The 12950-nt window shown below is 44.2% G+C and overlaps 1 protein-coding gene across 4 annotated transcripts in view; it reads right to left on the reverse strand.

Moving 5' to 3' along the window:
* CACNA1I (calcium voltage-gated channel subunit alpha1 I) overlaps positions 1-12950 on the reverse strand; it is a 196664-nt gene that overhangs the window by 38585 nt on the left and 145129 nt on the right. For all 4 annotated transcript variants that reach the window (XM_040062451.2, XM_058420267.1, XM_040062453.2 and 1 more), the window contains 4 exons: positions 11262-11650; positions 3906-4057; positions 3087-3272; positions 2297-2414 (listed from right to left, as the gene is read on the reverse strand). In XM_040062451.2, the coding sequence (XP_039918385.1) occupies positions 2297-2414; positions 3087-3272; positions 3906-4057; positions 11262-11650 (845 nt within the window). The remainder of the gene's footprint in view (positions 1-2296; positions 2415-3086; positions 3273-3905; positions 4058-11261; positions 11651-12950) is intronic.

Genomic DNA, 12950 nt, shown 5'->3' on the forward strand with positions numbered 1-12950 from the left:
TTGCATCTGTTTTGACCACTGAGAATGTCAAATGCAACTTTGGGAAGTACCCATATAAACCCTGATTCTCTGCAGGTCACTCTTTTGCTTCTGGGTCAGTCACAGGTAACATGATGGGCAGCAGAGGAGGGCCCGGCTCAGGCCCCGCTGCCCTTGGGCGGCCAGGCCAGGCCAGGCCCAGCCAGGCCTCCGGGAGCTGCTGCCCGCACAGGGAGCAGCCCGGCCTGGCCGAGCCCCTTTCCCCAGGCTGCTGGCAGGGGAGAGGGGAAGCTGCAGCTCGGCAATGCTGGCCACGTGCTCGGGGCTGCGGCAGAGGGGGCCAAGCCATGGCCCGGCTTAATAGCCACTGGCAGCAGAGAAAGAAAACCTGCAGCTTCATAACAACTCTGAGCTGAGCCACCCTAAATGAGACTGAGGGGTGGAAAGGAGGACATCCACCAGCCTCTCCCATCAGCACGGCTTTACGTCTCCACAGCCTTGCAGCCCAGGGCAGAGAATCACATGGCCGCTGCAGGCCTGGGCAGATTTAACCCTTTCTTGGCAACAAGAAGCTTCTCAGGCCTAACCCTTCCCTGAGAGAGAGAAGAAAGGGACAGAGCACACGTAAAAAAGACACTGCGTGAAGTCAGTGGATCAGAGTGAAAGAACTGATAATATTATTGGACAATGGGATCGAGGAAGTGCACATTTTTAACCGGACTTCTCTGCGGTAAACTACAGAGAAATGGACTGCTCCTTGTAATATCTTAATGTTGTTGCGGTAATGCTAGTTCTAATCAAAATTGGGGCCTGATATGATTGAGGTTTAATTGACAACCTTAAAGCCCTCGCTCCTGGGTTAAAAGGAACTCTCAGCCTTTGAGACAAAGTTGATTTTAGAGAGAAAGTGATTTGAAGCGCTCGGCTCCTTGGGTAAAAGGAGGTCTTTATTTCTTTTGAGATAGAGACGATTTTAGAGATAGAAGAAGAGAATCCTTGTTTTGTACTACAAGAAGCGTTCTTAAACAGTACCCCAAATACACTGAGAGGCCCATGAGTAGCCAGAGGAAAGGCTGCTAATGGGTACGACTGCACAATCTGCAAAAATTCCATGCGGTTGCAGATTTGTGACATTGGAAGCCACCAGACAGTTTTTGTCTTGTGGTGAGTGTCTCCATGGTACTCTAGAGAGACGCCTCTCCCAAAGCGATAAAAGATTATGTTTAAATGGTGAAACTGACTGAAAATCACAGGTTGTGTCTCTCTATGTTATTTTGTAGGAAAGTTAAGAGTTTGTAGCAGGAGGGAAGAGTGTTTTTGGAGTTTCATTCTCTTTTGGTTTTTGTTGTTTTTTTTTCCCAACTTTCTTTTTCCATTCTTTCAGTATGTATTAATTAAACTATTTGTTTATTTTTAAGCTTGAGCCTGCTTTGCTTTTCTCCTAATCTTTCTCCCACAAAAAGAGAATAAACACTAGGACCACTACACTAAATTTGGCAACCAAAATTTGGCAAACGTGAAACCACTACATTAAAATGGCGTTTCTGCCCAGTTACAAATTAAAACCATTACAGCTCCTCAGTGAGGAAAAAGCATCTCCTGATCCTCTTCACTTTGCCCTGGACCACCCATATCATGGTGCTGTGTTTTTGTTAAGTTATTGTGAAGTTATCCTCCCAAGAGTTTGTTCCTGTTTTCCCCCAATATGTTTGGTTTTATCCCAGGTTTTCTCCTCCCTTGCCCAGCTGTTATTCACCCCCTAGACCCACCTGTTACCCCAATCCTTCCTAATCCCTTCCCTTAGTTCCAGAGAGTTCCCTGTCAATCCTTGTTGTCCCTACCCCCTGCCTATACTCCACCCTTGAATTCCCCTATTCTTCAACATCCTGTTGGTCCATGTGACCCTTTCCACTCCCCTTGTCTTCCCTATAGGTTGTCATATTGTGAGTCCCTCCTCAATCCCCTCCCTGTTGTACCCCTTCTTGGTTGAAGAATTGTATCCTCTCCCCATTCCTCCCCCATTTAAAAGACCATGCAAACTGCAGGCTTTTGGGTTTTCTCATCACTGCACCCCTTGGGGAATAAATCCTTTAAGAAGCACATGAGAGACCCTCTCCCTGTTCTTTACTCCGATCCACGGCGCATCACAATTGACAGCCATAGAGAGCAGCCCCGCTGCCGTGGTATTTGGCAGCTCTGCTCCACTGCCACCTGAGCCCGATTCAGCACAGAGACGGCCAATCTCGGCGTGTGCCGGAGAGCGTGAGCTAGCTGGGTTTCTCCGGCATCGCATCAAGAGAGAGCAAAGTGGGCTCACCTGGAAGACAGTGACGATGGCCCACAGCAGGGAATCAAAATTCTTCCGGTCAGGAACTGTATCTCCTGTGTCTGTCCTGAGGCTGAACTTGCAACCAAAGATGTGCATTCCCAGGATACTTTGGAACAAGATGATGTCAGATATAAATATCTCTTCCACCACAATGAACTCATCAGAGCAATTATTTTCTCCTGAAAATCTAATGCAACATCACAGCAGCAAGGGCTACAACAATGCAATTAGACTACTGGGAGCTATCTGTGAAGAAGGAACTACATACTGCAACCCTGTAGGTCACCAAAAATTTGTTTTCCATCTGTGCTGACTCAGAGTTCATATATTCCCTCCCACCTGCCAGGCAGATCTGTTCCCTCTATTGTCCTTTTTGCTCTCATGTGTCTTCATCTTGCTATCAGGGCATCCATAGCATGCACAGACAAACTTTCTTGGTTGCTTCCTGCTGCTCTTCTACCAGAGTCAACCTCTAGACTGAACTGTTTCTGTAGCTAGTGCTGATTAGCAGGAGACTTCACCTATCCTGCAATGGGACATATGCTTAATGTCTGCATTTGGTTAATGTCAGCATTTCACTGCCCCATCCAGGCCAAAATCCTCAGCTGCTGAATCCAATTTAAGGCAGGAGCAAATTCAGCCCTTATGAAAAAAACAAATGTTTGTCAGTGCTGTGTTGGCCTGGACCAATGGGCAAGATGAGTTATGCAGTCATGCTCTGAATCTGCTGTCCCCATGAGCCAGACTCCAGAACACTGTGAGGTGACTGCCTGCTTACCTGAAGATGAAGATGAAGAGCATGAGGAGCATGCAGAAGGTGGCTACGTTGTCCATAGTCTTCATCAGCACCACAAGCTGGCGGCGCAGTGCTGGCATGAAACGCACCAGCTTCAGAACCCGGAGGAGTCGGAATGTCCTCAGCACAGAGAGGCCCCCATCTGCCTGGCCAATGATCTCCCAGATGCTGTGGTCCAGAGAGGCACAGGAAGTGTGAGGGACAAAACAAAAGATAAGTAAACAAACAGAAGAAAATGAGGAATAACATTACTAAGTCTTCACCTTGGCATTGGCAGTGCAAAGGGGTGAGAGAGAAAATCTTTCTGAGCAAGACAGAAGTATGAATTACAGGCTTATCCTTGTATGTTGAAAGCTGCATTTATGCTGTGAGAACACGAACATGGCAGTACATGTTTTCAGGAATGAAGAAAGGCTGGCAGTATTAAATTCCAGCAAGACGAGTTCTTCTATCACACTTTAAACGTTTGTAACATCTTCAATTTGTGCATTTTCAAAATATTTCACTGCTAATATTTGTTGTGAACTTAACAAGGCAGTTGCAATTGCCTCTACTCTGTAGAGGAGAGAACTGAGGGACAGAAATTCTGTCTGGCTTGCATAGCACCAACACCAAGTATTGGGAAAAGACATCTTGGTCTTCCAATCCTTGGCCAGCTTGCATCAGTCCAGCTCCTCTCAGTGTAGCTGCTAAATCCTTTTTGAAAAAGTGTGCAAGCTCTGTGGTACTCTATGTGTATGTCACATTTCACATTTCATTTTTTCTGTGTGTATTTCAGCTGATCCCCAAGGCTCTTGTCACCTGATGATGACGATGATACTGTCAAAGATGTTGTACGGGTTGCGAAGGTAATCAAAGAGACCAAAAGCAGCAAGTTTCAGGATCATCTCCAGGGCAAACATGCTTGTAAAGACAACATTGCTGATCTCCAAGATGTTGGTCAATTCCTCTGGCTAGAGAGAATGAAAATTCAGAGTCAGAACTGAAAGAGCCCTGAAATTATGGGAAATAAAGTGTTAACCTTCCCAGGGAACAGGGCTTGTAGGGAGTTGCAAATTTCCATGGGTGAGACTAGAGTGGACCTGGATAGCAACATTTGCACTCCAATTCCTTTGCAGATTTTCTACCTCCATCATAGATTATATCCCTGGTGGGGTTTTTTTTGTTTTTGTTTTTGGTTTTTTTTTTTTTGTTTTGGGGGGTGTTTTGGTTTTTTTTTTTTTTTTTTTTTGGTTGTTTGTTTTTTTGTTTTTTGTTTTGTTTTGTTTTTTTTGACTAGAGGTGATCAGGATCCTCACAGCCATTCACACAGCCAAGGCTGACCAAGCATCTCCTACATCCCACCCCATATCCCATTCCCCTGGATACAGGCTGCTTTATTTTGTGCAAAGAACTTGAGTATTTCTTGAAGGAGAGCAAAATTGGCTGATCTGCAGTCAATCTCTTCCTTCAAGAATTTCTTCCTCTGAGGTTTTCACAGTCACTTTTTCTTTTTTTTTCCCTGAAATTTTGAAAACATTTAAATGACAGGAAAACAGTTCCCAATCTTCCTCTAAATGTCACTGTACTAATCTGCCCCTTTCCCCTCTATTTTTTTCACTTCCTCATTTTTCTCTCCTCATTTCTCCACCAAAAGCCTTGGTATGCATTAGTTTCCTGGTCTAGCTCCATAAGTCTTACGCCTCTGTCCTCAGAGTGGTCTCAATAATTACCCAAGAAAATATCAAACTAGACAAGACAACAGCAAGGTGGACCACACTGCTAAAACTTACCTGTAAGGGAAAGAGAGAGGACAGCATGAAGAATACAGAAGAATGGACAGCAAGACGAGAAAGGCAAGTGTACAAGGTGAAAAATCCAAGAATGACACAAGATGACTGTTGAAAAATAAAGAGGGTGCATCTTCCTTTGCATTGGTCTGAGCTATGCCTGGCCATCAAGACACTCTTTCAAGTGTCACATAAAATGGGTGGGAACAAGAAAACTACAAATGCTTGTTGTTGAGAGCAAGAGCAGACAGACATTCCTGGCACTGCAGAAACAAAAAAGTGAGTCCCTGCAGGTCAGAGCCAATATTTTTAGCATTAAATCAATATTAGTACCCACGAGGTACTAATCATGGTCTCTCCCCATGGTCTGCAAAATTGCTGTCTTGTCGAAGGGTGGCCTTTTCATTGGCCATCCCTGTTACTTATATTGCTGGTGGAAAGGGATGTGAGGGAGGAATGCAGTTCTGGTTCTGGCTCTCTGCCTGAAGCTGGGGTCTGCTTTAACCCCTGCTCTGAGGCCCCCAGGGACCAAGATCCTTCCAGGTGAACAAATGAACAGAAAACTTCTCACATCTCTGGCTTTGTTAATTTCTTGCACTTCTCATTGCAGCTTTTTATTAAAATAGTCTATGTCTTTAAAATAAAAAAAAATAATAAAAAAAAAGGAGGTGGATCAATTTCCATCCATAGTTACATCTGAATAGCAAAACCACCCTGAAAATGATAGAAAGGAGTGGAGATAAGAGAAGAGAGAAGGAATGAGCATGTGGGAAGGGAGAGATGAAGATCACTTCACTGAGACCCAGCAGTAACAACAATTGCTGAGAACATGAGGTTAAACTGAGATGCCAGTATCAGTCTGACTCAAATTATTATGTCAGTGAAAATAAGCAATGCAAAAAAGCATCAGTTTATGATGGTGGATTATCCTCCTCTCTGCTTTCTGTATACTCTCTTGTGCTCTTGTAGGGAGCAACTGATGTTTGAAAAACCATGCTTGCATCTTGCCTGTGGAAAAGATCACCTGTTCCTCTGTCTCTCCTTCCCTCCTTGATATCTGTTTCTCTAGTCAATCCTCAGCCATTAATCTGTTTCTGATGGACCATCAATCAACCCCAGCAAAGGATCCTTCCTAGAGAGAGGGACAGGAAAGACGGGGAAGAGGGGAAAAAAAAAGAAAAAAAAAAAAGAAGAAGAAGAAGAAGAAGAAGAAGAAGAAATGGACAGAGATAAAAGCATAAAAGCAGAAAAAGAGAAATCAAAAAGCAAAGCTGGAAAAAAATTAAATGTACTAGCACCCACAAGAGAGATTGAAAGAGTTGTTTTAAACAGTGTAGGAAAGAAGTAAATGCTGAGAAAGGAAGAGCAACACAAAAGAAATTAACTCAGGGAAAATAGAAAAAAAAGGTGATAGTGAAGAGCCAGATGGAGAGGCACTAAGGCAGACCCAGCATTGGAGCAGTTTCTGGAGATACAGCTACTTTGACAGACTGCAAAGAGCCATCAGCTGGGGGCCAAGGCTTCAGAGTGAGGTTCACCAGGGGTTGTGTCCTGTGTGGCAATGTCCTTGTTCCTAGGGCGGTGTGGCTGTGAGTGACAATGGATGAGGCAGGTGTCTGGGACACAGCTGGTGCAGGGGACTCTTCTCTGGCCAGGGAAGCGTGAACTTGATAAAGGGGACAAGCAAACAGGGGGAAAATGTTTCTCTCCTTTTCTTCCTACCAACACATGGGCTCTCCAACACAGTAGACATGTCACCTTGCAATTGTGAGGTCTCCCCACGCTCGCACAGACAGCATTCAGGCATTCATCATCTAAACCCTTCCTCCTCCCAGGTTTACTTAGAAACTGTTAACTGAAGCATCCCCAAGGAAAGAAATTACCTCAAGGCTACTTTAGTCCAAGAAAAAGAAAGGAATACCAGAAATCTCCCCACAAGCAGTCTGTTGACATTGCCAAGACAGGACAGACTGATTTACCCATCACACTAGAAGTGAAACTTGAACATAATTATGGAGCTGAGTATTGAGGTAAGGAAGTTGGCCTGAAGGGGCAGAGATCCCAGGGGACAAGGCATGCCCAGAGGCAGTGTCTAAACCAGAATAGTCAATCTATTCTGTGTATGGATCTCTTTCCAGATCCATGAAACGATCTAATTCACACCTTTGTGGAATAAAGTCCTTCATCTCTAACAATGTAGATCAAATACTGAGAGTAAAATATATGATTCAGATTTACTTCAGAACACCTGTCCTATGATCAGAAACTAGAGCTGGGGCAATAGAGGGCAGCAGCTCAGCTCTTTTCTCCCTTTCAATTTCTTACTAACTTTGGAGCGCTTTTGCCAGATCTGACTGAAAATATTAGTCCATTATCTGGCAGCAGACAGAAACTCCTGTATCATAGGAATGGCTAAGAAAATACAGATCACCATGAAGCCTCTGCAGGAAAAGTTTCTCCTAACCAGGAGAATTTGCAACTGTCTAGAAACTGAAGAGTAATTGATGTGATCTATGCAGACAAGCCCTACCAAACCTACACATCTCTGCCTCTGTGATGAGAACATGAAAAATAAATATTCCATAAAGTGGTCTCTCCAGCCTGCCTATTTTTACTCTCAATTTCAAAGTCACTTGGCAATAATTAAAAGAGCCATAGAAATCAGCTATGGAACATACCAACTTTTACATAAGTTTAATCACCACCCCACAGCCAATGCAGGATTACATGATTGTTATACTCTGGTTCTACAAGGCTGAAGTAGCACGGTTTCATCTACTACTCCACGGAGACTGTTCCATCCTCACTAAATGTCAGTAGGATGAGCTGACTCGGACATTTGCTGAATGTTTCTGACAAGGAGTAAATAACAAAAAGGGAAGCAATAACTGTAAAATATGAATTTGTGAATGCAATAAATGCTGGTATAAAGTGAAATCACACAGGCTAAAGGATATGAAGGTACTGATCCACAGGATGGGTCTAGTGGATCAGTACCCATCTGGGGCTCATCATCTAATTCACACAGAGAAACCTCAAAGTTGTGATCTGATGTATGAAGGAAAACTGTAAGTAGATACTGGAGAAGATAAACCCAGTCACTCAGCAGTTGTCTAAAATGGCTGCTAATGGCAGAGAGGCTTGGGTCCAACAGGCCATTCAAGAAATACATGATGAGAAAGGCAGTCTGGGACATTTAGCTGGGACAAGCTTTTCATCCTCATGCTGAATAAGGAAGAAAAGTCAGAAGTACCAGACCAACTGTGAATATTAAGAAAAACGTAAGCCTCTTAAAAGGATTCTTCTAGACAGCCACAAGAATCTAATATTTTCTACGCTGGATTTTAAAAATAGACATTTCCAAATAGAGGTAGATCTGAAGAACTGCAAAAACTATTTCAAGAAGGACAAAGCTTGAAGTGATGGGGTTTGGCTTATACAATGTCTCAGCAATATCTGAAGGCCTAATACTGAGAATATTACATTTTATATTGCATACTGGTGGATTTGAATAAAGGTAGCTATCTACAAATTATATCTTGTTATAAGATCATGGATTAAAAATGGCTCATAGAAGTGCAGTTTCTCCTAAAATGAGCTGATTTCCCTCACAAGAAATATACATGCAGATGGAAACTACCTTGGCCACACAATCAGGACAGGATGACGGACTGGATGAAAAAGCTAAATGAAGCCACATTCCAAGGTGATTTGAATATGAGTAAAGTTATTTGAGTTGTTGAGGTTAAGTCTCCTGGAAGAAAAACACTGTGAAAAACACTGTGAATATTAAACCCCTGAATTATAACAAACAGTTTAGATTTAGTTCTTTCTGTCTGTTGGTCAAGACCAGGCAACACTCACGTGTGTGCTCTGTCCCTTGGGTTCCTGTGTTTATATTCCTGAAACTTGTGCCTCACCCCTTAACCTGATGGTTGTAGGTGCTTTGGTCAGCTTGCTGGTGTATAGCCCATGAAAAGTGGAGTGGCAAGGTGCTGACACACATGCCATGAGCTGCCCAGCCAGGTATGTCCCCAGAAAGAGGCTGGGCTTGTGATATCCCGTGTACCAGAAAATAAAGGCTCAAGAAGTCTCTATAGGCATCAGCTCTGGGTTGGAAGACACCCATATGATGAAGTAGCTAAAGCAACAGAAGCTTCTTCAGTCATAGGACGGTCATAGGACCCTGCAAATCACAGATCCTTGTGGGCAGAGGGGCTTTGCTGGATTTCACTCTGTGAAAAATTGTGAAAAAAATTGTGCTTTGGGGAGAAAAGACAACAGGAAAAAGAGAAAGGAAGGAGAAAAAAGTAGGCTGTGGAGCACCAACCTAAGATGTACTGATGGCATGGTTTGAAAAAAACTGAAGGAGAGCAAAGGAAGGTACAAATGTCTATGTGCTTCTGAGTTAACTGCTGACTGAAAAGAACCCAAAATTCATGGTACGGTCTGAATATGTTTTTGTCTTCTTGTGCCAGGAAAACAGAATTCAGTACAGATTTTGAATAAACAGGCTGCACCGCATTTTTCAGTTATGATCAGTTTGGCTGACAGCTCTTCTGGTAGAAACAGCATGCAGGGTCATAAGCTTTTCCCAGTTACTTATGGATAAAAAGTGATAGTACATTTTTAAGAACTATCATTAAGAACCTCCTACTAGAAACCCCAAGGCTGCAGAGGCAGATCATACTCTGCTGCAGGCTGTACAAACACAGCAGAGGCATCCTAGAAGGGCTTAAATCTGCACATACAATAGCCAGAACATGAGAGTGAATGCTCTACCCACAGCTCAAATATTCCTCTGTCAAACTATTATTCATGCTGTGTCCATTAAACCAGGATGAACAATGGCTCTCACCACTTGGTGATCACATCTTAAAAATATCAGTGGGCAATTTTTAAATTGTCCTGGGCTCCAGCCCTTAGTCATCTCTCTGCTATGTGATAGGTTCTTTTTTATCTATTCCCATGAGTCAACCCCTCCAACATCTTCTTCATTCTCCTCTCTTCTGAGCTCCTGCCAGTATTTTTGTGGTACTGAAACATCCAGTGCAGTTTTGAATTCTGAGATCAAATTAAGGTGTCACAGCCTTGTATCAGAAACTCACTGGGCTTTGAAAATTGGTCTAAAGCTTGATATGTGAGTGGGATGCAGACATCTGAGGCTTCAAATTCTGGCTCAGACACTGTGTTGCCTCAAACAGGGAATTTAAGGTACTCTGGGTCTCAAGGTATCTTCATCCTGTTACATCACAGGACAAATCTGAGTGCCTTGCTTGAACTAGGCTCACTGCCTGTCTCTTTGCTGCCTGAGACTGTGTTCAGGATAAGACTTCACCTTGGCTCCAGAGCTTCAATAGAGTCAGCATCTCAGCAGCAATCTATTATTTTGTGATCTGGGCAGAGACATGGAGTGAATCTTGGTCACATTCAGACTAGCAGCATAGATCTGAGATGAGGAGGTATAGCATGGACTATTCAATGCAAAGTGCAGCAGAGCTACCAACCAGCAATGCAGATGCAAGGTCATGGACGTGCTTAACCCCCTCTGACACTGGCACTGCACATCACAGTGCAGACACAGTCTCTCCCAGCTATAAAATAAGGGCACACAATTCCTCTCCATCCCACAAGTCTGTCATTAGGATAAAGTGCATGGCTGACTCAGAGCTGCCGGCAAACTACTGGTGTGAAAGTCAAGCCTGTGCCCACACCTGCTGTTTGTGTCTGACCTATCACTTCTTACTCTCAGGGCAAAGAAGAGCCTCAAGCAGCCTGATTCCACAAAATTACTGGAGATCCACAAAATTACTGGAGACTGGAGGTGGTGCCTTTCCTAGCCTTCTTGTATAGATAGAATGTGCTCAGACATCTCTTAATTATATTGGGAAGGCTGGCAAGCTGATGGATTTGAATTGAGATGCTGGTGAAGTGCCTGTGACATCCCCAGAGGGCACATTAAATTAACCAAATAGACTTAGGATTCAGTAAGCTAATGAAGAGAGAAATGAGTGAGAGAGATGAAGAAGATAGAAGAGACAAGGACGACAGAGAGTGAAGCAGACAGAAAGTAGAGACAGGCCAAAAAAGAAAATCAGTGGAATGAATGATCAGGGAGGAGGAAAAGAGAGGCACTGAAAAGAGGCAAGAGGAAAATACATGGAGAGAGAGAGAGAAAGCAATTAAGTACAGGTATAAGGAAGTAAGAGACCCCGCAAGATTCTGAGGCTTTCTCCAAAGTCATGCTGGGACCATCTGTGCTGCAGTCTGAAGTCCAAATTGCTCAGTCTCTGCCTCCATCAAGTTGCATCAGCTGCTTAGCAAGGCCATAACCCCCAGCAGGACTCAGCAGTCCACACTGCCCACTTTGTGCCCTGAGGTGCTTTACCTGTTCATGGTGCTCAATGCCCATGCTGATGGTGTTCACTAGGATTGCAATCATGATCCCACGGTTGAAATACTTGCTATCCACAATCACTCGAAGCTTGACCCTCACTTCTCGCCACACATCATGGCAGAGCTTCAGCCGTCCTCCTTCTTCCACCTCCTCCAGTACTGAGGCACCCTGGTCCTCTTGGCTGCCTTCTCCCTCCCCTTCACCGCCTCCTTCATCCTCCTGGTCTGATCCAGTACTATCCAGGACTGAGAGCCTGGATGCTTCGTGCTCTTCCCTGTGGCACCGGGGGCAGTTGGTGGGATCAGAGGTTGCTGTCACAGCAATGGGCTGGACTAAGCCCTGAGGAGGGCAGCCAAGAGAGTTGTGCTGCTGGCAAAGCCCTGGAAAGAGAAATGGTGCTGCTTAAAGAAGGAGGATATGAAAAAGACATTCAAAGTGGACATCTGTTTGGGCTTCTGGGTATTTAAACAGGGTAACTGGGCTTTTTACCTGTGAGGATGATTGAACACTGCCACATCATCTCAAGGGCAGCAATAGAAGTTGTTGCCATTGGGGGCTCTATGCTGACTGTGTCTCCAAAACACACAGTACTGTTCAGCTTGACTGTGATGAGGCTGGACAGGGTTCACATCCATCAGAGAAAGAACTGCTTTGTCTTATGCAGAAATCATAGCTTGAGACTCACTAGCTTGTGTTAAGTGGGACTTGAGGGGGGAAATGGTCACAAGAGCTGCTTTTCACCTGAACTGCAGCAAGGGGGGTCTAAGAACCCTCAGACTGAACAGAACTCTCTAAATTAGAGAAACTACATTAGCAAAGCAATCCAAGAAGCCAGAAGAGGTAACACATGAACACTTCCTCCTGACAGTGTGCACTATGAATAAGAACAGATCCCTCGACTTCAGTGAGAAATCTAAATTTGTGTTCCTTGATCCTCCATTTTGGCCTGGAAGATCAAATGGACACTAGGGGAAATGAAGCAATTATTTCATTAACGCAGTGCATGAAGCCTGCAGAAACTTTTTCTCCTAGCAAGTGAAGAAAATGGAGGTCTGAGTATGCAAAACACGCTGAAGGAAAATCTGCCTTTTTGCTTGTTTATGGAGCATAACTTGGGAAAGGCATCAGCAGGCAGTTAATACTAACTCTATAAATCCATTTTTACAGTGGCTCTTCCAGCCAGGAACCAAATTTAAATTATATCTTATGTCTAATTTTACACAGCAGCATGTGCTGCCGTCAGGAGAAATTGTCTCCGTTGTCCTTGCATATCAACCAGATTTCTTCGGCATCACTCCTTAGGTTCAGGTGATACCTTATTGTAATTCAGCTCTCTTTGCCTCTGTCCTGAGGTCTGGAAGCAACTCGCTTTGGGAGGAGAGTTCTGGGGGACCTGCTGTGCCATCAGGTCCAATCTTTTGCCCCACTTTGTTATATCCCCTAACTCTTCTCTCTCCCAAACTGCTACCTGGCTATACTAGACATGGAGCCCATTGCATGCCTCAGCATCTTTATCTCTTTATGGTCTCTGGATAATCCATGCTCTCTGCCGGCCAGCCCTGTTTCGTTCCCATTTTTGCCAGTCACCCCCACCTTGCCGGTCTGGTGTACTGGCCATGGTGCCACGCTCAATGGGAAATGTTAATTTTAATTCTGTGCTTTGTAGGCACAGGTCCTTTG

Source organism: Hirundo rustica, chromosome 4 (assembly GCF_015227805.2).
Source record: "Hirundo rustica isolate bHirRus1 chromosome 4, bHirRus1.pri.v3, whole genome shotgun sequence".
NCBI classification, from domain to species: Eukaryota; Metazoa; Chordata; class Aves; order Passeriformes; family Hirundinidae; genus Hirundo; species Hirundo rustica.